At 43.3% G+C, this 24,944-nt stretch overlaps 2 protein-coding genes, 1 long non-coding RNA gene and 1 other non-coding gene across 9 annotated transcripts in view; 3 read left to right on the top strand and 1 right to left on the bottom strand.

Annotated features, from left to right (window-relative positions):
• NVL (nuclear VCP like) overlaps positions 1-13,568 on the bottom strand; it is a 106,292-nt gene extending 92,724 nt beyond the window's left edge. For 4 of the 5 annotated variants that reach the window (XM_050760706.1, XM_050760695.1, XM_050760697.1 and 1 more), the window contains exons 1-4: positions 13,213-13,568; positions 9,212-9,285; positions 634-686; positions 448-547 (exon numbers count right to left, since the gene is read on the bottom strand). In XM_050760706.1, the coding sequence (XP_050616663.1) occupies positions 448-547; positions 634-686; positions 9,212-9,285; positions 13,213-13,269 (284 nt within the window). In that variant the 5' untranslated portion in view covers positions 13,270-13,568. The remainder of the gene's footprint in view (positions 1-447; positions 548-633; positions 687-9,211; positions 9,286-13,212) is intronic. The other variant, XM_050760699.1, reaches the window with a different exon arrangement.
• The window catches only part of LOC126937498 (uncharacterized), a 141,531-nt gene that overhangs the window by 71,371 nt on the left and 45,216 nt on the right, over positions 1-24,944 (top strand). The gene's annotated exons all lie outside the window — the stretch shown is intronic.
• Positions 1-24,944, top strand: part of CNIH4 (cornichon family AMPA receptor auxiliary protein 4) — a 728,363-nt gene that overhangs the window by 661,667 nt on the left and 41,752 nt on the right. Inside the window, exon 1 of one of the 2 annotated variants that reach the window (XM_050760877.1) lies at positions 13,568-13,748. The exons of the other annotated variant lie outside the window; for it this stretch is intronic. The gene's annotated coding sequence lies outside the window, so the exon portion shown is untranslated. Of the gene's footprint in view, positions 1-13,567; positions 13,749-24,944 lie in introns of those variants that run through there. 2 annotated transcript variants of the gene reach the window in all.
• LOC126945644 (small nucleolar RNA U13) lies at positions 19,288-19,386 on the top strand. Its single transcript, XR_007722507.1, has one exon. It is a non-coding gene; the product is annotated as a small nucleolar RNA U13 (small nucleolar RNA).

Genomic DNA, 24,944 nt, shown 5'->3' with positions numbered 1-24,944 from the left:
AATCGGCACCTTTTTATATATCTGATGTTGTGTTAAGGCAGAAGAAGAAGGTAATGAGACAGTACTGTTGGTAATGCAAACAAGTAGTAAGCAAATAATTTCAATGCCATATGATATCATAAGGATTATAACAAATATCTGTAACTAGAAGCTAAGGAAACATTTAAAAAGGGGTCTTAGGCCTAATAAAGGCAGTAACATTTCAATTGATTCTTGAGGGCTGAGTGGGAGTTTGTGAAAGGGAAATGATGCTCTAACTCAATAAAACCACAGCCACAGAGAATTTGATCTCTTTGGGGAATAAAGAACATTCAATATGGCTGAAGAGGTTAGGTAAATACTACGCAGGGCTTTGTTGGCAAGGAAGAGCCATTGAAAGTTTTACAAGCAGGAATGTAACGTGAAAAGGTTCATGGTTTAAAAAAACGCTGCATTTTGTATACTTACTCATTGTCCTCTTCACCTTGTCTTGCTCTTTTTGCTAAATGTTCATCTTCTAATTCTGTTAAATTCTTAAGTTCCTTCTCACTACTAATTATGCTAAATACTGAAACAAAAAGAAAAATGCTATGAGCTCAAACAATTGTTTATATAACTTTATCGATAATTTAGCTCTAACAATAAAAGACTCACCTTTTTCTACCTGAATCCTAAAAGCATTTCTTTTTCTTCGACCATAGTCTATACTGAAAAAAGAAAACATGAAGTTTAGCATAGTAGTTTCCACCAGTATTTTTCCATTAAGTTCAATCTACATGGATCAAATAAATTTGCATGAATATTTCATTATGTTACAGTATAGACACTTGCCATAAACCTATTTTCAAACTTCTAAGTTTATATATTTACTATTGTGACCCTTCTCCATTTTTTCCCTTTTTTATTTGTTTTTGTTTTTTTTTGAGACGGAGTCTCGCTCTGTCGCCCAGGCTGGAGTACAGTGGCCGGATCTCAGCTCACTGCAAGCTCCGCCTCCCGGGTTTACGCCATTCTCCTGCCTCAGCCTCCCGAGTAGCTGGGACTACAGGCGCCCACTACCTCGCCCAGCTAGTTTTTTTTTTTTTTTGTATTTTTTAGTAGAGACGGGGTTTCACCGGGTTAGCCAGGATGGTCTTGATCTCCTGACCTCGTGATCCGCCCATCTCGGCCTCCCAAAGTGCTGGGATTACAGGCTTGAGCCACCGCGCCCGGCCTTTTTCCCTTTTTTAAACTAACCTTCTTTGCTTCAAATATTTTGAAAATTTCAAACTTACTAAAAATATTAAAGAAATAATGTAATCAACACTCATATATTCTTTACCTATAGTATTCTCAAGCTGCCACATTTACTTTACTTCTGTCTGTATACAGAGATTTCTTTTGGAGGGGTAGGGCAGAACCATTTGAAAATAAGTTCTAGGCCAGGCACAGTGGCTCATGCCTGTAATCCCAGCACTTTGGGAGGCCGAGGTGGGAGAATCACTTGAGCCCAGGAGTTTGAGACCATCCCTGCCAACATAGGGAAACCCTGTCCCTACAAAATATAAAAAAATTAGCCAGGTATGGTAGTACATGGCTGTAGTCCCAGCTACTTGGGAGGCTGAGGTGGGAGGACAGCTTGAGTCTGGGAGGTGAAGGCTGCCGTGAGCCGTGATTGCACCAATGCACTTGGCTTGGCCAACAGAGCAAGATCTCATCTCAAAAAAAATAATAAATTAAAAAACTAATAAGAAGAAACTAAGTTACAGACCCTTCATCTCAAAAATTCTCAGCATGTATCTCTGTAAAAAAGAGTATCTGCAGCCAGGCACCGTGGTTCACGCCTGTAATTCCAAAACTTCAGGAGGCCGAGGTGGGTGGATCACAAGGTCAGGAGATCGAGACCACCCTGGCTAACATGGTGAAACCCTGTCTCTTCTAAAAATACAAAAAAAAAAAAAAAAAATCAGCCAGGTGTGGTGGCAAGCGCCTGTAGTCCCAGCTACTCGGGAGCCTGAAGCAAGAGAATGCGTGAACCCGAGAGGCAGAGCTTGCAGTGAGCCAAGATCACGCCACTGCAATCCAGTCTGGGTGACAGAGTGAGACTCTGTCTCAAAACAAAAAAAAATCAGCTGGGTGTGGTGGCGCACACCTGTGGTCCCAGCTACTCGGGAGACTGAGGCAGGAGAATCCCGTGAACCTGGGAGGCGGAGGTTGCAGTGAGCCGAGATTGCACCACTGCACTCCAGTCTGGGCAACAGAGCGAGACTCCATCTCAAAAAAAAAAAAAAAAAGATATCTGCACACCCACAATACAGTTAGCACAAATAAGAAATTTAATATTGGTAAATTATCTAATATACAGTCCATATTAAAATTTCTCAAATTATTCCCAAAAAATGGTCTTTATAGTTGTTTTTCTTTGACCCAGTGTCTAGTCAAGGTTCATGCATTTACTTGGTCGTTGTGTCTCTTTGAACTCTTTTAACTTGTAACCTTTGTGCATATAACACTGACATTTTTGAAGGATCCAGGCCAGCTAATTTATAAAATGTCCCACAATCTGAATTTATGTCTCCTCATTATTAAATTCAAGTTAAATATTTTTAGCAAGACCATCTGCTAAAAATATGGGTGAAAGTATGATGAGTACAGGATATTTATATAATCTGAAAATATCTTCTTATAAATTATTTATTAATTTCAAATTAATTTACAGTGGATTGATCAAAACTAACATTACCGAATAACACCCCACACAGATATTCTGTGCCTTTTGAAGTCAAATTGCTTCTTTGGTTTTCCTTCCAAAAACATATAACCTGATTTCAACCATGTGGAAACAGCAGAAAAATTCAAATTGAGGGATATTCTAATATAGTGACTACCAGAAATCTTCAAAAATGTAGAGATCATGAAAAACAAAAAAAGGTTGAGGAACTGTTGCAGATTAAAGGAAACTAAAAGGCAAAACAAGCATAATTTAGGGGTTGGATTTCAGTTCTGGAAAAAAAATTCCCATAAAATAACAGCTACAAAGAACATTACTGAGATAGGCAAACTCTGAATATGAATGGTGGATTCGATAACATTATTGAATCAAGATTACATTTTCTGGTTTTAATAAATAAACTGTGGTTATATAATAAAAGCCTTTGTCCTTAGGGAATATATAGTATGCATGGATAAAGGGACATTCTAGGTAGAGTATATGGGTGTTCTTTGTTCTATTCTTTCCATTTTCCTCTTTATAAAAATTCTTGCCGGCACAGTGGCTCACACCTGTAATCCCAGTACTTTGGGAGGCCAAGGTGGGTGGATCATTTGTGATCAGGAGTTCAAAACCAGCCTGGCCAACATGGTAAAACCCCAATGTCTACTAAAAATACAAAAACTAGCCAGGCATGGTGGTGGGTGCCTGTAATCCCAGCTACTTGGGAGCTGAGGCAGGAGTATCGCTTGAGCCCAGGAGGTGAAGGTTGCAGTGAGCCGAGATCACACCACCACACTCCAGCCTGGGTGACAGAGTGAGACTCCATCTCAAAAAAAAAAAAAAATTCTTTGTTTTTGAGACAGGGTCTCATTCTCTCAGTCAGGCTGAAGTGTAGTTGTGCAACCAGAGCGTGCCACAACCTCGACCTCCTGGTGTCAAGCAATCCTCCCACCCCAGCCTCCTGAGTAGGTACGACAACAGACACGTGCCAGCACACCTAGTTAATTTTTCGATTATTTTTGTAGAGATGGGGGTCTCACTATGTTGTCTAAGCTGGTCTGGGTCAGCTTTTCTTAAATGTGAAATTACATCAAAACACAAAGTTTTAGATGAGGCAAATATTGTACTAAATCATGACCATTTAAAGAGGCAACTTGGGGCCTGGCACGGTGGCTCATGCCTGGAATCCTAGCACTTTGGGAGGCTGAGGCGGGAGGATCACTTGAGCTCAAGAGTTCAAGGCCAGCCTGGGCAACATGGCAAAACCCTGTCTCTACAAAAAATACAAAAAATTAGCGGGGCATGGTGGCATGTGCTTCGTGCCAGCTATCTGGGGGCTGAGGCGGGAGGATCACTTGAGCCCAGAGGGCTGAAGCTGCAGTGAGCCGAGATTGCGCCACTGCACTCCAACCTGGGTGACAGTGCGAGACTGTGTCTCCAAAAATAATAATAATAATAATTAATTAAAAATTAAAACAAAGAGAGAAAGAAAGATGTAAAAATGATTCTTAGCTTATGGGCCATACAAAACAAGGTGGCAGGCAGGAACCGGTTTGAGGGCCATAGTTTGCCAACACCTGGATAAGAGAAGATGGCAGATAGATGTAGGAAGAATGTTTAAAAGCTGAAACAGGCCAGGTGCAGTGGCTCATGCCTATAATCCCAACACACTGGGAGGTCAAGGCGGGAGGATCACTTGAGGTCAGGAATTCAAGACCAGCCTGGCCAGCATGGCGAAACCCTATCTCTACTAAAAATACAAAAATTAGCTGGGTATGGTGGCATGGACCTGTAGTCCTGGCTACTCGGGAGGCTGAGGCAGGAGAGTCACTTGAACCCAGGAGGTGGAGGTTGCAGTGAGCCGAGATTGCGCCGCTGCAGTCCAGCCTGGGTGACAGAGTGAGAGTCCATCTCAAAAAACAAACAAACAAAAAAAAACAAGTCTTGTAGTCTAGACAAGAAATAATGAGGCTCTGGATTAGGCTAGTAATGGTAAGGAAAAGAGAGAACAGGCATCATGAACTATTTAAGAGACAACAGCAAGGCTTCTTGGTGACTTATTATAGACATGGCAGGGGGATTCAAGGCTAGGTAGAAGGAAGTAGATAACAGATAGATTAACCTGGGTAACTGGCTGAGTAACAGTCATACCATCAACTAAGAAAAAAGGTTACCAACAAAACACAGTTCATAGATTTCAATGGAGTGAGTGGTGGGGATAGAAACAATCTTAGCTGAGTCTTTATTTTTATTTTTTAAAAGACAGGGTCTTGCTCTGTCACCCACGCTTCAGTGCAGTGGTGCGATCGTAGCTCACTGCAGCCTTGAATTCCTGGCCTCAAGGGATCTCCTGCCTCAACTTCCCGAGTAGCTAGGACCGACTACAGCTGCATGCCACCATGCCACGCTAATTTTTAATTTTTTTTGTAGAGACAGATTCTTGCTATGTTGCCCAGGCTCCTGGCCTCAAGCGATCCTCCTGTGTTAGCCTCTCTAAGTGCTGAAATTATAGGTGTGAGCCACTGTGCCTTGGCCTTAGACCACTCGTTAAATAAATTCTGATAAAGAGAAGGAAAACTACTACTGGGTGGTAGCCAAAGTGAGGTACACTACTGTTTTTAAAAGCCTTCTGTCTTAGTTTCTCTTCTTTTCTTCCTTTCTAATACAGAGTTTGGTACTGGTTAGTATAGTGCTACTGTGACAAATACCTTAAAATGTAGAAATGGTTTTGGAAGTAGGTAATAGAGGCCAGAGAGCTTTGAGGTGCATGTTAGAAGAAACCTAGATGGCTCTGAAGTGACTGCTGTTAGAAATATGAACACTACAGGGCGTGGTGGCTCACGCCTGTAATCCTAGCATGTCGGGAGGCTGAGGTGGGCAAATTGCCTGAGCTCAGGAGTTTAAGACCAGCCTTGGCAACACGGTGAAACCCTGTCTCTACTAAAATACAAAAAATTAGCCAGGTATGGCGGTGTGCACCCATAGTCCCAGCTACTTGGGAGGCTGAGGCAGGAAAATTGCTTGAACCCGGGAGGCAGAGGTTGCAGTGAGCTGAGATTGTACCACTGCACTCCGGCCTGGGTGACAGAGTGAGACTTCATCTCAAAAAAAAAAAAAAGGACACTGAAGGCAACTCTGGTAAGAGCTCAGAAAAACAAGAGAAGAGTTGTACAGGAAGGTTCTATAGTTACATATAGAGAGAGAGAATGCTAGTAGAAATTTGAATGTTAAAGATGCTTCTGGTGAGGTCTCGGACAGAAATGAGAAGCATGTTATTGGAAATTGGAAGAAAGGCAGTCCATGTTATGAAGTGGCAGAGGACTTGTGTTTTACTGTTTTAAAAGTAGAACTTGTAAGTGATGAATCTGGATATTTCACTCAGATTTCCAAGCAAAGTGCTGAAGTGTGGCCTGATTTCTCCTTGCTGCTTATAGTGAAATTTTACAGTATAAAGAGAGATAAAGAAGGAATTGTTCAACAAAAAGGAAACCAGAACCTGAAGATTAGAAAATTCTCAGTTTATCCACATTGTAAAAAATGAAAAAGCATAATCTAAAGAGGACATCAAGAGTGTAGGGGGACAACAATTTGCTAAAGCGATTACCAGCATATGACTTATGGATTCAGTCAGCCATCTCAGCAGAAGCCAGGAATAGAGATGGGGTTAAAGCAACAGAAACACTGCCAGCTTGGACTGAAGGGACAGAGATGGGGACAAAATTAAGGAAGGCTGTTGGACTTTCAGGAATCTATAGGACAGGGCTAATAAAACTATCCAGCTGTGAACACAAGTTATCCTTCAAGAAAAGGGAAGAATGACCCTCAAGGAGGCTCAAAAGAAGGCAGGGCTGCCACTGCTAACACAGGCCCAGAGGGCACAGGTGTGGCAGGTGGGGCTGTCTCCTCCTAGGTAACAGGGCAGGATCACCACCCTACTGAGCCCACAGGGCAGGGCATCAAGCCAAAGAGGATTACTCTAAAGCCTGAAAATCTAATGACATTTGCCCTGCTTGGTTTTGGACTTGCTTGGGACCCATGACCCTTTCTTTTTTCCAATTGCTCTCTTTTAGAATAGGAATGTCTAACCTACACTTATGCCTGTCCTGCCATTGTACAATCGTGCATCACTAAACAATGGAGACACATTCTGAGAAGTTTATCATTAGGCATTCTCATTGTATGAAAACAAAAATAAGTAAGAGTGTACTTACACAAACCTAGATGGGCTAGCCTATTACACACCTAGACTACATGGTATAGCCTACTCTGCCTACAAACCTATACAGCATATTATTGCACTAAATACTATAGGCAACTGTAAAACAATGGTATTGTGTATTTAAACACATCTAAACACAGAAAAGGTACAGTACAAATATGATGTAACAATCTTATGGTATCACCATCATACATGAGGTCCATCATTGACTGAAACATTGTTATATAGGACATGCTTGTATTTTGGAAGCAGATAACTTGTCTGGTTTCACAGGTGAATAGATGAAGAGGAATTTTGCCCCAGGATAAATCATACCTTGAATCTCAGCCATTACCAATTAATTTATATAACATTATTTTTATTTATTTATTTTATATTTAGAGACAGGGTCTTGCTCTGTTACCCAGCTGGAGTGCACTGGTGCAATTATAGCTCACTGCAACCTTGAACTCCTGGGCCCAAGCGATCCTCTCATCTCAGCCTCTCGAATAGCAAGGAATACAGGTTCATGCCACCATGCCCAGCTAATTATTTCTATTTTTATTTTGTAAAGACGGAGTCTCACTGTGTTCCCCAGGCTGGTCTTGAACTCTATGGCCTTAAGCCACTGGCCTCTCAAAATGCTGGGATTATAGGTGTGAGTCCTTGCATCTGGCCTGATTTAGATGATACTTAGATAAGAGTTTGGACTTAAGAGTTGATGCTAAAATGAGTTAAGACTTTTGGGGTTTGTGGAATGGAATGAATGTATCTGCATACGAGGACGTGAATTTTGGGAGCCACAGCACAGAGTCCAATAAGCTGAATTGTGTTTCCCTTAAATTCTTATGTTGATGTCCTAAACCCTAGTACCTCAGAATGTGACTATATTTGGGGATAGGGCCTTTAGAAATAATTAAGGTATTCTTGGCCAGGTGGGGTGGCTCACGCCTATAACCCTAGCACTTTGGGAGGACGAGGCAGGAAGATCACCTGAGGTCAGGAGTTCAAGACCAGCCTGGCCAACATGGTGAAACCCCATCTCTATTAAAAATACAAAAATTAGGTGTGTGTGGTTAGTGCATGCCTGTAATCCCAGCTATTCAGGAGGCTGAGGCAGGAGAATCACTTGAACCCAGGAGGCGGAGCTTGCAGTGAGCAGAGATCCACTGCACTCTAGCCTGGACAACAGAGCAAGACTCCGTCACGAAAAAAAAAAAAACTCAGGAAGCTGGCTGGGCATGCTGGTTCAAGCCTATCATCCTAGCACTTAGAGAGGCCAACGTAAAAGGATCACTTGAGGTCAGGTGTTCAAGACCAACCTGGGCAAATACAGAAGGTCCTGTCTCCACAAAAAATAAAACTAAAAATTGTATTTAAAAAAAAAGAGGCCGGGTGCCATGGCTCACGCCTGTAATCCCAGCACTTTGGTAGGCCAAGGCGGGCAGGTCACCTGAGGTCAGGAGTTTGAGACCAGCCTGGCCAACATAGTGAAACCCTGTCTCTACTAAAAATACAAAATTACCCAGGTGTGATGGCACATGCCTATAATCCCAGCTACTTAGGAGGCTGAGGCAGGAGAATTGCTTGAACCTGGGAAGCAGAGGTTGTGGTTAGCTGAGGTTGCACCATTGCACTCCAGCAGCCTGGGCAACAAGAGCGAAAATCCGTCTCAAAAAAAAAAAAAAAAAAAGGAGTCAGAAAACTCAGGGAGATCATACCTGCTGGTGATGGTTTTAATTTTCTTTCTGTCTTTTTTGGGAGAGGATCTCATTCTGTCACTGAGGTTAGGGGGCAGTGGCATGACCACAACTCACTACAGCCTTGACCTCCTGGGCTCAAGTGATTCTCCCACCTCAGTCTCCCAAGTAGGTGGGACCACAGGTGCATGCCACCAAGCCTGGCAAATTTTTGTATATTTTTTGTACAGATGGAGTTTCACCATGTTGCCCAGGCTGGTCTCAAACTCCTGGGCTTAAGCCATCCTCCCACCTCAGCCTCCCAAAGTGCTGAGATTACAGGCATGAGCCATTATGCCTGGCCTGGTTTTAATTTTCTAATGAAGCAGGAAAGGAAGTGATATAATAACATCTCTATCTCTTGACCAGACTGTGAGGTACTAAAAGATAAGCAGCGACCATTTCCCACAGTACAAAAGACATCTTACTGCACATAATAGGTATTTGATAAATGTATGCATAACCAAATTGAGTTCCAAGATTATGGATTGGTGAACTAATGCCAGCAGCTATTGATATCAACTAGAAATTTAAGCAGGATATAAACTTTCAAAATGGTAAAGGGGAAATAAAAATTCAAGGATCTGGAAACTATTTATTTACCTGTACATTCTTTGTAAATCAGATGCTAAGACTCCAATGTCCACATATTTGCCACATTTGTTACCGGTAAGGTACTAAAACAGAAAATATAACAAATATAAAACACTCAATATTTCAAATTCAGTGATTTTAATCAACAGATTGAGCTTTATACTTTAAGATAAACTCTTCATTAATAAAGCATACCAGAAACATAAATAAAAGTAACCAATAATTGTCAAGTCTGAAATCAGAAAATTTAATTAACATTAGTAATCACTATAACACAATATTATTACGAGCATAGTTACAAGGCAGTAAGTGATGGCTTACTTACTAATATCCTAGGTTTCCAAACACCCTAGAACACTGCAATAAACTCATAAGGGCAGCAGGGGATATTTTAAACTTCAAGGAACACAGTGATATTTGACATCTGTCAGATACTGCAGAACTACGAGCTTGAGGCAATTTAGTTTCAATTTTTTTTTTTTTTTTTTTTTGAGACGGAGTCTCGCTCTGTCGCCCAGGCTGGAGTGCAGTGGCCGGATCTCAGCTCACTGCAAGCTCCGCCTCCCGGGTTCACGCCATTCTCCGGCCTCAGCCTCCCAAGTAGCTGGGACTACAGGCGCCCACCACCTCGCCCGGCTAGTTTTTTGTATTTTTTAGTAGAGACGGGGTTTCACCATGTTAGCCAGGATGGTCTTGATCTTGTGACCTCGTGATCCACCCGTCTCGGCCTCCCAAAGTGCTGGGATTACAGGCTTGAGCCACCGCGCCCGGCCCCTAGTTTCAATATTAAATCACCTTTTGGCTGGGCATGGTGGCTCATACCTGTAATCCCAACACTTTGGGAGCTCAGGAGTTCGAGACCACCCTGGGCAACAAAGTTTGATCTCATCTCTACAAAAAAATTTAAAAATTGGTTGGGTGTGGTGGCTTGTGCTTATACTCCCAGCATTTTGGGAGGCCAAGGTGGGAGATCGCTTAAGTCCAGACTTAGAGACTGCAGTGAGCTATGATCGAGCCGCTGCACTCCAGCCTGGATAACAGAACGAGACTTTGTCTCAAAAATAAATAAATAAATAAAATAGCCTGAGCGTGGTGGCTTGCACCTGTAATCCCAGCACTTTGAGAGACCAAGGTGGGAGGATTGCTTGAGTCCAGGTGTTCCAGACCAGCCTGGCCAAGATGGTAAGATCTCATCTCTATGAAAAATTTAAAAATTAGCCAGACGTGATAGTGCATACCTGTGGTCCCAGCTACACGGGAGGCTGAGGTGGGAGAATCACTTGACCCCATGAGTTTGAGGTGGTAGTGAACACTGTTTACACCACTGCACTCCAGCCTGGGTGACAGAGTGAGACCCAGTCTCAAAAATAAAAAATTAAAATTAAATTAAATTAAATATATAGCTAAGTGAAAATTTATTTAAAATCTTGTGTAAGACTATCTTCAGGCCATGTGTATAAGGTGTATATGAAACATAAGTAAACTTCATGTTTAACTTGGGTCCCATCCCCAAATATCTCATTATGTATACACAAACATTCCAAACCCTGAAAAAAATCAATCTGAAACATTTTTTGGTCTTAAGCATTTAGAATAAGGGATATTCAATTTGTACTTTTATAATGAACCGAAGTGAAAGCTACAGAGGAAAACTGATAATGTCAAACGTTGAAAAGCAGTCAAGTGTGAGGACAGAGAAGAGGCCACTAGATGCAGTAATTAGGAGTCACTGCTCAGAAACTTGAATAAAGTGAAGGAGCAAGTTGTGGGATGCGGGAACATCCAGAGGAAGAGTAATTCAGAGTGAATGAACAATGAGAACAAAGGTCTTGTGCTTGGCATGTTTGAGAAGGTCTGTGTGGTTGGAACAGGAGACGAAAAGTAAACTAGGACAACAGAGGCCAGAATATGCAGGGCTTTTCTGACTGGGTTTTACTCTAGATGTCTGTGACTCCACTGAAAGGTTTTGAGCAGGGCTATGGCAAGCTCTGATTTTTCCCTTTTTTTTTTTTTTTTTAAATTATACTTTAAGTTCTGGGATACATGTGCAGAACATGCAGGTTGCTACACAGGTATACAAGGGCCATGGTGGTTTCCTGCACCCATCAACCCGTCATTTACATTAGGTATTTCTCCTAATGCTATCCCTCCCCTAGCCTAATTTTTCCCTTTAAAAGGATGTCTTGGCCACGCCTGTAATCCCAGCACTTTGGAAGGCTGAGGCGGGCAGATCAACTGAGGTCAGGAATTCAAGACCAGCCTGGCCAACATGGTGAAACCTCGTCTCTACTAAAAATAGAAAAATTAGCCAGGCGTGATGGCATGCACTTGTAATCCCACCTACTTGGGAGGCTGAGGCAGAAGAATCGCTTGAACCCAGGAGACAGAGGTTGCAGTAAGCGAAAAAAAAAAAAAAAAAATTAGATGTCTCTGGCTGCTCTGTGGGGAATAGGCTTTAGGTAAAAGCAGACTCAGAAAGACCAGTTAGGAGGCTATTGCAATAGTATAAGGTAGAGATGATGGTTTGGACTAAGATGGTTATAGGGAAAGACAGTAAGAAGTACTTGGAATATATTTTGAAAGTAAAGCAAACCACGCTGTTGATGGATGGTATACAGGAAATGAAAGAAAGACTCAGAATGACCCTTAAGGCTTTTGGCCTTAACAACTGGACAAACGGTGGTATCACTTACCGAGATACAGAACACTAAGAAAGGGCAGGTTTGAAGGAAGAAAAAATCACAAGTTCCACTTGGCCATTTTAATTTGGAGATACGCTAACTAGGCAGCTGGATATATCAATCTGTACTTCAAGATAAAATCTGGACAGCAGATACAAATTTAGCCGTCATAAATATATAGAGGACAGGACAGCAGCTTGCACCGGTAATCCCAGCACTTTCGGAGGCTGAGGCCTGATCGTTTGAGCCAGGAGTTAGAGACCAGCCAGAGTAACATAGTGGAACCCCGTCTCTACAAATGATAATAATAATAATAATAATAAATTGGCCAGATGTGGTGGTGCACACCTGTAGTCCCAGCTACTGGGGAGGCTGAGGAGGGAGGATTGCTTGAGCCAGGGAGGCTGGGGGTGCAGTGAGCTACGATTGTGCCCATGAACAGCCACTGAACTCTAGCCTGGGCAACAGAGCGAGACTGTGTCTCAGAAAAATAAAAATAAAATGAAATAAATATATAGATAATAGAATACATAGACACTATTCAAAGGTTATTAGACTAAATGAGATCACATAGGAAGTATGGATAGATAAGAAAGGTGTATGAGGAAAGAGGAGGAAGGGAAAGTAAGAGAACAGTGGCTCAGAGCACTTCCAACATTTACAAGTTGGTAGGAAAAGATGGGTCAGAAAAGGAGTTTAGGGGCTGGTGAAGTGAAAGAAAAACAAGGAGAATGTGTAGCTCACCAATTCCTAAGTGAAGAAAATTCTCTCCCGCCTTTTAACTCAGACTGCTTGTTTACATTCTAAGGTATTTGCCACACACTGCTTTTTACTGATGGTCATGAAAATGAGAAAACCGTAGGCAAAGTGCCTGTTACTGTTGCCAGACCGTGTTATCTCGTTTTAGTGTGTAAGTTCCTTGACAGAGGAAATTAACGTATTATTTATGCCACCCCTTTTCAAGGACCTCTTACAATGCGAGCGTTTGAAGACCATTCCTGTACTAACTTCACAAGTCAAAGAGGTTAAAATTCAAAGGCTAACTCCACTCTACTGAATGATCTGCGCTGAAGACGACCAGACATCCTCGGCAGCCCCACCAAGCTGCACCCTCCCACTGTCCCCGGTTTCTGCTGAGACTCCGCACCAAAGTGGGTAGGGAAGGCCCCGGCACCACCAACGAAGGAGGAACAGACGCACGCCCAGACCCAGACTGGAGAAAAGAAGACTAGTTGAGTTCCACGTGGACGCCACCCGAAAAAAAGGGGAGTGGCACCCTGGGGCAGTGATCGGGGCCCTTGGCGAGACCGAGCGGTGCAGAATACACACCTGGATGACTCGTTGCTTGAGTTTATTATCCACGAACCGGGCGGGTCTAGGCTTCATCGTCTGGATCTTCCAAAGCCACAGCTCGGACCGTCAGCTCCCAGTCAACCGGGGGCCTCGTAGGGGTTGCCCACCGCGATCGCCGGGCCAGTTGCACCTGAAAAGCGCCCCTCCTGGGGTCTAGCCCGCGCCGTTTCCGTCAGAATAAAAGTAATGCGAATGAGGGGGGCGGGAATTCCGAGGAGCGGGAGAAGACTTGCAAACCTCAGGGAGTTTCTAGGGGCCTTATTTTGCAGGCCTGCCCAGTGGGCCCTGGAAGATTAGGACCCCTTTGAACGCGCTCAACTTTATTGGTTCCCCGCCGGGCGAACCAGGCTGGAGGAAGTTCCTACCCCGGCGCAGCGTGGGGACACGCTGTCAACGCGTCGGCTGGGAAAGTTGGTTTGCTTTCCTCAGGCGTTCCGGCCGCACCTCGTTCTGATACAAAGCTAGTCTTCGCAAAGCCAGCGACGGTAGATACTTGGAGTGATAAAATCAGGGTAAAAACACACTACCAGCTGTTGCTTGCTTTCCCACGTAGTTACCTTACATTTTAGAGGCCCAACAAAAGGGCTAGGTGAAAAAGAAAAGGACGGATTTATCCTTATAACTGAGGATAACTAAGTCATTTGTTACTTTCAGAACTCGTTTTACTTACGCTGTTATCATCGGCAGGTAATTTGTTGAATATATCCAGTGCAAGACTCCTTGGCCCAGATTTTATCAAACATTTGTATTTGCCCCAAGAAGTTTATCCTGCACTTAGGGAGACACAAAGGGATAGTTACCAAGCACTAAAAAAAAAAAAAAAAAAAAAAAATACGGGCTTTAGTTTCTGTCTTCTTGTTTATTTCTTCCGTGTTTTGAGTATTCTTATTTCAGGTCCTACTTGGCTCTGGACAAGGTGAAGTGCAGTATATTAAGGGGCAGAGGGGAAGAGAGAAAATGGAATTAAGAGAATCACACACAAGGGTGTGAGGCCGGGCGAGGTGGCTCTCACCTGTAATCACAGCACTTTGGGAGGCCAAGGCGGGCAGATCACTTCAGGTCAGGAGTTCACGACCAGCCTGGCCAAGATGGTGAAACCTTGTCTCTACTAAAAATGTAAAAATTAGCACTGAATTAAGTATTAGATTTCTCACCCAAAATATTGGTCCCTTTGGTTGCAACTTCATTTCTTCTTCACTATATGTACTGTTTTATTTTTATTTTTTTTAGTTGTGGTAAAATATAAGAACATTTACAATCTTAAACATTTTAAAGTGTGCAGTTTAGTGATATTAATACATTCATAATATGCAAGCATCACTGCCATCTAGCTCCAGAACTCTTTTCATCTTGTAAAACTGAAACTCTATACTAATTAAAAAATAACTTCCCATTCCTCCCTCCCCCCAGCCCCTGGCAACTGCCATTCTACTTACTGTCTTCATGATTTTGACTACACTAACTTCCTCATATAAGTGGAATCTTCCCATATTTGACTTTTGTGAGTGGCTTGTTTCTTAGCTTAATGCCCTCATATAGCATGTGTTAGAATTTCCTTCTTTTCTTCTTTTTTTTTTAGAAGGAGTCTTGCTCTGTTGCCCAGGCTGGAGTGCAGTGGCACAATCTTGGCTCACTGCAACCTTCACCTCCTGGATTCAAGAGATTCTAACACCTCAGCCTCCTGAGTAGTTGGGACTACAGGTATGTGCCACCATGCCCGGCTAATTTTTTGTATTTTTAGTAGAAATGGCATTTTGCCATGTTGGCCAGGCTGATCTCGAACTCCTGACCTCAGGTGATCCACCTGCCTTGGCCTCCTAAAGTGCTGGAATTACAGGTATGAGCCACTGCACCTGGCCTTTCCTTCACTTTTAAGGTGAGTAAAATTTGGCTCTTTTGCCATTCTGCCTTTTGCCATGGGATGACACAGCAAGAAGGCCCTCACCAAATAACAACTCCTTGATATGGGACTTTCCAGCCTCCTTGCATTCATTTGACAAGTGTATATTGAGTGCCTACCAGTTTCAGTCTCTGCTCTGCGCTTTAGGCTTGTGGGGAAAAGTGGAAGAATTATAACTGTAACTTTTTATAACATTTTAAAAATTAGATTAGTTATTTATATGCTTGATTACATTAAATGTTAGGAAAGATTCTCTACAGCATATACTACAAATTTAGTCAATGCTTAGTAATTTTTAAAATGAAATGTAATTCTTTGCATGCCAAATGTCCAACATAGAATGAAAACACACTGAGGCCGGGCATGGTGGCTTATGCCTATAATCCGAGCACTTTGGGAGGCAGAGGCAGGTGGATCACCTGAGGTCAGGAGTTCAAGACCAGCCTGACCAATGTGGTGAACCCCTGTCTCTACTTAAAAATACAAAATTATCTGGGCGTGGTGGCACATGCCTGTAATTCTAGCTACTTGTGAGGCTGAGGCAGGAGAATCACTTGAACCTGGGAGGCAGAGGCTGCAGCGAGCTGAGATCATGCCATTGCACTCCAGCCTGGGCAACAAGAGCAAAACTCCATCTCAAATAAACAAACAAATAACCACATTGAAAGGCCTAGTAGCATCACAACGTGTACTAGGCAACATAGTTTATTCGTCTATAATTTGTCATAGAATACTATCCTACACTTAGGGTTGATTTCATGGGTATGTGACCTGTGCAGTCACATGGCCCTGTCCTCAGAAGGGCCCCACAGGTGGTTTAATGCTCTACTGTTGCCATCTTGAAATACTTTCTGAAAAAGCGTCCCTTATTTTCATTTTGTACTGGGTCTTACAACTTATGTAACCAGCCCTTCGTATGTAAACTTGAAGTACTCTAGAATGCTGCCTTCTTATTCCTTTTTTTTTTTTTTTTTGAGGTGGTGTCTCACTCTGTCGCCAGACTAGAGTGCAGTGGTATAATCTTGCCTCACTGTAACCTCGGCCTCCCAGGTTCAAGCGGTTCTTCTGCCTCAGCCTCCCAAGTAGCTGGGACTCCAGGTGCACGCCACCATGCCCAGCTAATTTTTGTATTTTTAGTAAAGACGGGGTTTCACCATATTGGCCAAGCTGGTCTCGAACTCCTGACCTTGTGATTCGCCTGCCTCGGCCTCTCAAAGTGCTGGGATTACAGGCGTGAGCCACGGCACCCAGCCACCTTCTTAAAGGCAGGGAATGTGTTGTTCATCTCATTACTGCTTCAGGTGCAGAAGGCAATAATTGAAAGTGAATTAATACTAGATGATAATATGCTCAAACATTTCCCGTTGGAATTAGCTCATCAATTATTGCCCTGAAGACCATTTTACATTGATTCCAATGTTTGGATTTACAGTATCATGCATCAAAACCAAAAAGATTACTGAACAGTAACCTAAGAGCATATACACTTCAAGCACTTCCCTTTTTAATTGAAACATCCTCCATTCTTCAGTGGTGGTGTAACCCCACCTAGTGGTGGTGGCATATTTTATCTTTTGTCTTTCACACTTTCATTCTCCTAAACCTCATACAGTATTTCACTAGCAAACAGCTTCTGGTCTAATTGTGCTTCATAACTAGGGTGATTTATGTCCAGATTTGCTCAGGACAGTCCTGATTTTTGCCTGTTGATTCAGCAAAATTATTACTAGTATCCCCTTTGTGGAAATACATGAAGACTATTTGAAGACTACATGAGAAGAGGTGAAGACTATTTGTTCAGAGTTTGCTATAACAAGGGAGTCAGCCACCATCACTTGCGTTTTGTCAGAGCCTCAAAAACAGAGAAGTGGGAAAACTTTACAGTGGGGAATAGGGGAAGGCTTCAGGTGTGCCCTAACTGAAGACTGTTGTCATAGGGAAGCTATAGGTGGGGTAACTAGAACTAGCAGAGCATCCTATGTGTTTGGTTGGGATGCACAGTTGGTTTTCTTTTGGTCCTATGTTGACAGCAGGTCCAAAAATTTAAAAAGCTATCATTTTTTAATAAAGTTCTTGCCATCTGGGGCCATTTGTTACAGGGGTTGTTGCTGGGTTCCTGGATTGTTTCCTAGTGACAGTGATCTAACTTCCTACATGTCTGATTTGTAGATGATAGATTAGTTTTCTGGTCTGGTTGTTGCAGATTGTGAGTCAGAGTTCTATTTTTGCATATGGTCTGGCCATTTTTCATTCACATGTTCAGTGTCTTCCTGTTATCTCTCTAAAACGTTCCAGTTTGGACAATGTAGGACCACTCTATGTGTAGTAGGAACATGGAGAAAAATATGAAGTTTGCATGTCAGAGGATCCTTACTGAGATGCAGAAATGAGGCCTGCCTGCTTGCTGGGAGCTGGAGACTGAGTTCTGTTCTGTTCTGTTCTTTTCTTTTTTGAGACAGGGTTATATGGTTTGGCTGTATCGCCACTCAAATCTCATCTTAAATTGTAGCTTCTGTAATTCTTATGAATTGTGGGAAGGACCCAGTGGCAGGTAAATGAATCATAGGGGCGGTTTCCCCATACTGTTCTCGTGGTAGTGAATAAGTCTCATGAGATCTGATGGTTTTATAAGGTGTTTCCCCTTTCGCTTAGCTCTAATTCTGTCTCATCTGCCACCATGTAAGACGTGCCTTTAATCTTCCACCATGATTGTGAGGCCTCCCCAGCCACGAGGAACTATGAGTCCATTAAGCCTCTTTTTCTTTATAAATTACCCAGTCTCGGGTGTGTCTTTATCAGCAGTGTGAAAATGGACTAATACAGAGCATCCCCCTCTGTTGCCCAAACTAGGGTGCAGTGGCATGATTTCAGCTCACTGCAACCTCTGCTTCCCTGATTTTTGTTTTTGTTTTTGTTTTGTTTTTTTGAGACATAGTCTTGCTCTGTCGCCCAGGCTGGAGTACAGTGGCACGATCTCAGCTCACTGCAACCTCCACCTCCCACGTTCAAGCAATTCTCTGCTTCAGCCTCCCGAGTAGCTGGGATTGCAGGTGCCCACCATCACACCCAGCTAATTTTTTTGTATTTTTAGTAGAGATGGGGTTTCAGCATCTTGGCCAGGCTGGTCTTGAACTCCTGACTTCATGATCCACCCTCCTTGGCCTCCCAAAGTGCTGGGATTACAGGCGTGAGCCACTGCGCCCGGCCGCTTCCCTGGTTTAAGTGATTCTCCCACCCCAACCTCCTGAGTAGCTGGGACTACAGGTGCATGCCACCACACCCAACTAACTTTTGTATTTTTTGGTAGAGGTGGAGTTTCATCACCTTGGCCAGGCTGGTCTCAAACTCCTGACCTCAAGTGATCCACCCGCTTCAGCCTCCCAAACTGCTGGGATTACAGGCATGGACCACTGTGCCCGGCCTTGAGCTTTTTGAGATTAAAAAAATATATTTGATTTATTTTATTTGGTAATGGCTAACAATTCCGTTTTCTAATCAGGTTTATCATTCTTTGAAGTGATTGCCTCATTTATGTCCCTAATCTTGAATAGGATGAAAATAATATTCTCCCAGGTTTCAAGCAATTCAAGCAATTCTCCTACCTCAGCCTCCCAAGTAGCTGGAATTACAGGCATGCACCACCATGCCTGGCTAATTTTTTTGTGTTTTTAGTAGAGATGGGTGATCCACCTACCTCCACCTCCCAAATTGCTGGGATTACAGGCATGAGTCATTGCTCCCGGCCTGAATCTTTCATACAGAACGTTTTTAGTAAATAATTGTTAGGTAAATGAATGAAAATTGTGAAGTAAATAATCAGAGTACTGTGATAGAAAATAACAAGGCCAGGTGCGGTGGCTCATACCTGTAATGCCAGCACTTTGGGAGGCCGAGGCGGGCGAATCACCTGAGGTTGGGAGTTTGAGACCAGCCTGACCAACATGGAGAAACCCCCATCTCTACTAAAAATACAATATTAGCCAAGGGTGCTGGCACATGCCTGTAATCCCAGCTACTCCGGAGTTTGAGGCAGGAGAATTGCTTGAACCCGGGACGCGGAGATTGCAGTGAGCCGAGATTGTGCCACTGCACTTGAGCCTGGGCAACGAGAGCAAAACTGTCTCAAAAAAAGGGAAGAAAATAACAAAGAAATCCTTTTGTAGTTCCTAAGTGTGAAGAATGCGTGTTCATGCACAGGGGTGAGATGTGCTACCCTCAAACATTGTTCCATGCACATGACCTGTCTGACATGGAAAAAAAAGAAGAAAATAAAAAAGGGAGACCACCTCAGTCCCTGGTCAAGGGAGGTCTTTCTAAGAACGTGACAGGTAAGGACTTTAAGTATAGGAGGAGCCAATTGTACAAGGAGAGTGGGAAGAGTTTCAGGTAAAGAGAGAATCATGTGTGCCAAGACTTTAAGCAGAAAAGAAGTTGACCTGTTCCAGGAACAGAAACAGAGAAAAATAAGCTTCTTTGTTGTTTAAACCACCATTATTTCAGGTTTTTTGTCATTCAAAACCAACATTAATTTGAACAAGTACAGGCATTTGGAGGAATTTTAAAAGTTGAGTCTAAGATTGATGCAGAAGAGAAAATGACAGAAAAGAGCCAAAACATTCCTGAATAAGAACCTGGTATCATTAACATTTTTTAAAAAACACTATTGAGGTATAATTTACCTATAATAAAAAGGATCCATTTTAAGTGTGTAACTCAGTTATTTTATTCATTTATTTATTTATTTTTAAAAGATGGTCTCAGGCTGGGTGCGAAGCGAGACTCCGTCTCAAAAAAAAAAAAAAAAAAAGATGGTCTCAGGCCAGGTGCGGTGGCTCATGCCTATAATCCCAGCACTTTGGGAGGCCTAGGCGGGTGGATCACCTGAGGTCAGGAGTTTGAGACCAGCTTGACCAACATGGAGAAAACCCATCTCTACTAAAAATGCAAAAATTAGCCGGGCGTGGTGGTGCATGCCTGTAATCCCAGCTACGCAGGAGGCTGAGGCAGGAGAATCACTTGAACCCGGGAGGCGGAGGTTGTGGTGAGCTGAGATTGCACCATTGCACTCCATCCTGGGCCACAAGAGTGAAACTCCACCTCAAAACAAAACAAAACAAAACAAAACAAAACAAAAACCAAAGTCTCACTCTTGTGGCCCAGGCTGGAGTGCAGTTCTGATCATAGCTCACTGTAGCTTCAGCCTCCTGAACTCAAGTGACCCTCCTGCCTCAGCCTCCTGAGTAGTTAAGATTACAGGCATGTGTCACTGTGCTGGCTATCTTATTTTTTTTAAAACTGGGTCTTGCTATGTTACCCAGGCTGGTTTCGAACCCCTGGCCTCAAGCAATCCTTCTGCCTCAGCCTCCAAGAGGGCTGGGATTACAGGTGTTGAGCTACCATGCTGGGCAAATTTTTTTCTAATTGAGGTATATTTACATAGCATAAAATTCACCATTTTATTCATTTTAAAGTATACAATTCAGTGGCTTTTAATATGTTTACAGGGTTATACAGACATTACCACTATATAGTTCCAGAACATTTTCATTAGCCCAGAAAGAAACCCTGTAACTATTAAGCAATCACTTCAATTTTCCCCTCTTCCCAGCCCCTGGAAACCACAAATCTACTTTTTGTTTCTATGGATTTGCCTATTTTGGACATTTCATATAAATGGAATTATACAATATGTGACCTTTTGTGTCTGATTTCTTTCACTTAGCATAATGTTTCCAAGGATTCTCCATGTTATAGCATGTATTAATACTTCATACCTTTTCATTGCTGAGTAATATTCTGTGGTATAGATATATCCCATTTTAGTTATCAGTTCATCACCTGGTAGACATTTGGGTTATTTCCACTTTAAGTTTCAGTTCTGTGGAGTATAAAGTACACCCAGAAGTGGAATTGTTATGGAGCAAGGGCTCACTGCCTGATAGGCATAGAAGCCAATACTGAGGCAGGAGAATAGGGTGTGGAGACAGGGAGCCTTCACTTCAGCCTCTGATTAGTTGCAGGCCAAGTCTTTATTTGCATAGAGTGTAACTTACTTCAGCTCCCAATTGGTCAGGGGCCAAGTCTTCATCTACATAGGGTGTAACCAATAGGAAACTTCTAAAGGGTACTTAAACTCCAGAAGATTTTGCAGCCAGGAGCTCTTGAGCTGCTTGCTCAAGCCAGCTCCCCTCTGTGGCGTGTACTTTCGCTTCAATAAATCGAAAGTATTTATTGTGCTTCATTCTTTTTATTACTGTGCTTCATTCTTTTGTTGCTTTGTTTGTGCGTTTTGTTCAATTCTTTGTTCAACACACCAAGAACGTGGACAACTCGTCAAGACCTGGACAACCTAGTCAAGACCCTTCACCAGTAACAATACCATGGCACTTGCTTTTGAGAAAATAGAAACCTTTATTGCAAAGTTGACTTGCCATGCTCAAATCTGTCTGCCTGAGCTGGAGAATGGGGACAGGTTTTATAGGCAGATAGTTACAATGAGGAAGATAGGAAAATGCAATGAGGTAGGCCAGGTGTGGTGGCTCACGCCTATAATCTCAACACTTTGGGAGGCCCAGGTGGGTGGATCACTTGAGGTCAGGAGTTCAAGACCAACCTAACAAACATGGTGAAACCTCATCTCTACTAAAAATACAAAAATTAGCCAGGCATGGTGGTGCACACCTGTGGTCCCAGCTGCTTGGGAGGCTGAGGCAGGAGAATCACTTGAACTTGGGAGGTGGAGGTTGCAATGAGCTGAGATTGCGCCACTGCCCTCCAGCCTGGGAGACAAAGTAAGACTCCATCAAAAAAAAAAAAAAAGGAAAAATGCAATGAGATATGATCTGATTGGGTCATGCTGAGGGTCCTTGGCTCTTAAGTCTGTACTGCAACAAAATAGGGTACTCCTTGTTTCTGAATTTGGTCCCCGTTCCTTGATCTAAGCACTTTGGTTCTGCTCGTGATGAACTTTTTCATTCGTCCTGGCTCCTAAGTCCAATGGGGCACATTTGGCTCATCTGGGCATGCTTAGGTTATGTAACTTGCAACCTGGGGGTCCACTGAGAAACCACTCAGAACTTTGTTACACAAAGGTTGAACCAGATTGAATTGATTATGCTGCTAACAGAATTGCTGGGTCATATAATTCAGTGTCTTTAACTTTTTGAAGAATCACTGAACTGTTCCCTCCAGCTGCTGCAACATTGTACGTTTGTACCAGCAAGGTTCAGATTTCTCCATATCCTCCCCAACAGTTAATTTCTCTTTTGTTTTTTAATTACAGCCATTCTAGTAGGTGTGAAGTAATATCTTTTTTTTTTTTTTTTTTTTGAGACAGGGTCTCACTGTGTCACTCAGGCTGGTGTGCAGTGGCCCAATCACGGCTCACTGCAGCCTTGACCTCCTGGGCTCAAGTGATCCTCCTACCTCAGCCTGCCACATAGCTGGAACTAACAGATGCATACCACCACACCCAGCTAATTTTTTGTAGTTTTTGTAGTCACGGGATTTTGCTTTGTTGCTCAGGCCTGCCTTGGCCTCCCAAAGTGTTAGGATTACAGGTGTGAGCCACCTTGCTCAGCCACAATCAAATGATTATCATTTTGATTGACATTTTTGTAAAGTTAATTTCTTTCTTTCTTTTTTTTTTTTTTTTTTTTTTTTGAGATGGAGTCTCGCTCTGTTGCCCAGGCTGGAGTGCAGTGGCCAGATCTCAGCTCACTGCAAGCTCCGCCTCCCGGGTTCACGCCATTCTCCTGCCTCAGCCTCCCAAGTAGCTGGGACTACAGGTGCCCGCCACCTCGCCCAGCTAGTTTTTTGTATTTTTTAGTAGAGACGGGGTTTCACCATGTTAGCCAGGATGGTCTCGATCTCCTGACCTCGTGATCCGCCCGTCTTGGCCTCCCAAAGTGCTGGGATTACAGGCTTGAGCCACCGCGCCTGGCCGTTAATTTCTTAATGATTGCCCTGGAAAGTAAAATTAACATCTTAATTTATAACAATCTAGGTGAATTAATACCAACTTAGTTTCAATAGTATACAAAAACCTTACTGTTATATATATCTCCCCTCCCATATTGTTATTGTTACATATTCAGCTTTATACATTATGCCCATCAGCATAGATTTATAATTACAGTTTTATGTAGTTGTATTTATTTATTTATTTATTTGAGATGCAATCTTGCTCTGTGACCTAGGCTGGAGTGCTGTGGCGCGATCTCAGCTCACTGCAACCTCCACCTCCTGGGTTCCAGGATTACAGGTGTGCACCACAACACCCGGCTAATTTTTGTATTTTTTTAGTAGAGGCAGGGTTTCACCATATTGGCCAGGCTGGTCTTGAATTCCTGACCTTGTGATCCACCTGCCTCAGCCTCCCAAAGGAGGCTCATGCCTGGGATTACAGGCATGAGCCACCAAACCCGGCCTATGTAAAGGGGAAGGTTATAAGCCAAATTTTATATATATATATGTTTTTGTTTTTGTTTTGAGATGGAGTTTTGCTCTGTTTCCCCAGCTAGAATGCAATGGCATGACCTCGGCTCATTACAACCTCTGCCTCCCAGGTTCAAGCAAGTCTTCTGCCTCAGCCTACCGAGTAGCTGGGATTTCAGGCATGTGCCACCATGCTTGGCTAATTTTGATTTTTAGTAGAGCCGGGGTTTCACCATGTTGCTCAGGCTGGTCTCTTAACTCCTGACCTTAGGTGATCCGCCCACCTCAGCCTCCCAAAGTGCTGGGGTTACAGGTGTGAGCCACTCCACCCAGTCCAAAAATGTATTTTATACTGACTTTATTTATTATTATTATTATTATTTTGAGACGGCGTTTCACTCTTGTCGCCCAAGCTGGAGTGCAATGGCATAATCTCGGCTCACTGCAACCTCTGCCTCCCGGGTTTAAGAGCTTCTCCTGCCTCAGCCTCCCAAGTAGCTGGGATTACAGGCACACGCCACCATACTCGGCTAATTTTTTGTATTTTTAGTAGAAACGTTTTTCAGCATGTTAGCCAAGCTGATCTCGAACTCCTGACCTCAGCTGATCTGCCCGCCTCGGCCTCCCAAAGTGCTGAGATTACAGGTGTGAGCCGCTGTACCTGGCCTATTTATTTATTTATTTTTAATTAATTTTTTTTTTTTTTTTTGAGACGAAGTCTCACTCTTGTCACCCAGGCTAGAGTGCAATGGCACGATCTCGGCTCACTGCAACCTCCACCTCCCAGGCTCAAGCAATTCTCCTGCCTCAGCCTCCCGAGTAGTTGGAATTACAGGCACCCGCTACTACGCCCGGCTAATTTTTATATTTTTAGTACAGATGAGGTTTCACTATGTTGACCAGGCTGGTCACGAGCTCCTGACCTTAAGTGATCCGCCTGCCCCAGTCTCCCAAAGTGCTGGGATTACAGGCATGAGCCACTGCAACCAGCCTATACTGACGTTAATATTTACTTAGGTAGTTACCTTTACTAGAATTCTTTATTTCCTCATATGGTTTTTGTTACAGGATCTTTGTTGCTTTTCTGGCTGGTAACCTCTGTGGCTGGTGGCGCCTTTGCCCGAGTTTTGCTTGTGCCCACTGGGCTCGTTCTGCCCACTGGACCTGGAAGGCTGTGCTGGGCTCATGCTACCGGTCTGGATCCCAGGCTTGCCAAGGACAAGTCAGGCATGGGGCAGTGAGGTGTGTGTGAATGAGTCAGGCGTGGAGCTGACTCTGGGATCTGGCCACTGCACAGTCAGACATCCTGGCTGCTGCAGAGGGGCAGGCAGCTTCAGGTGCCAGCATGGGCTCCAACTCTCTGCGAGGTTGC

The sequence above is a fragment of the Macaca thibetana genome, chromosome 1 (genome assembly GCF_024542745.1).
Source record: "Macaca thibetana thibetana isolate TM-01 chromosome 1, ASM2454274v1, whole genome shotgun sequence".
Taxonomy (NCBI): domain Eukaryota; kingdom Metazoa; phylum Chordata; class Mammalia; order Primates; family Cercopithecidae; genus Macaca; species Macaca thibetana.
The sequence above is the reverse complement of the archived record's forward strand: the minus strand, read 5'-3'. Positions and strand labels throughout refer to the sequence as shown.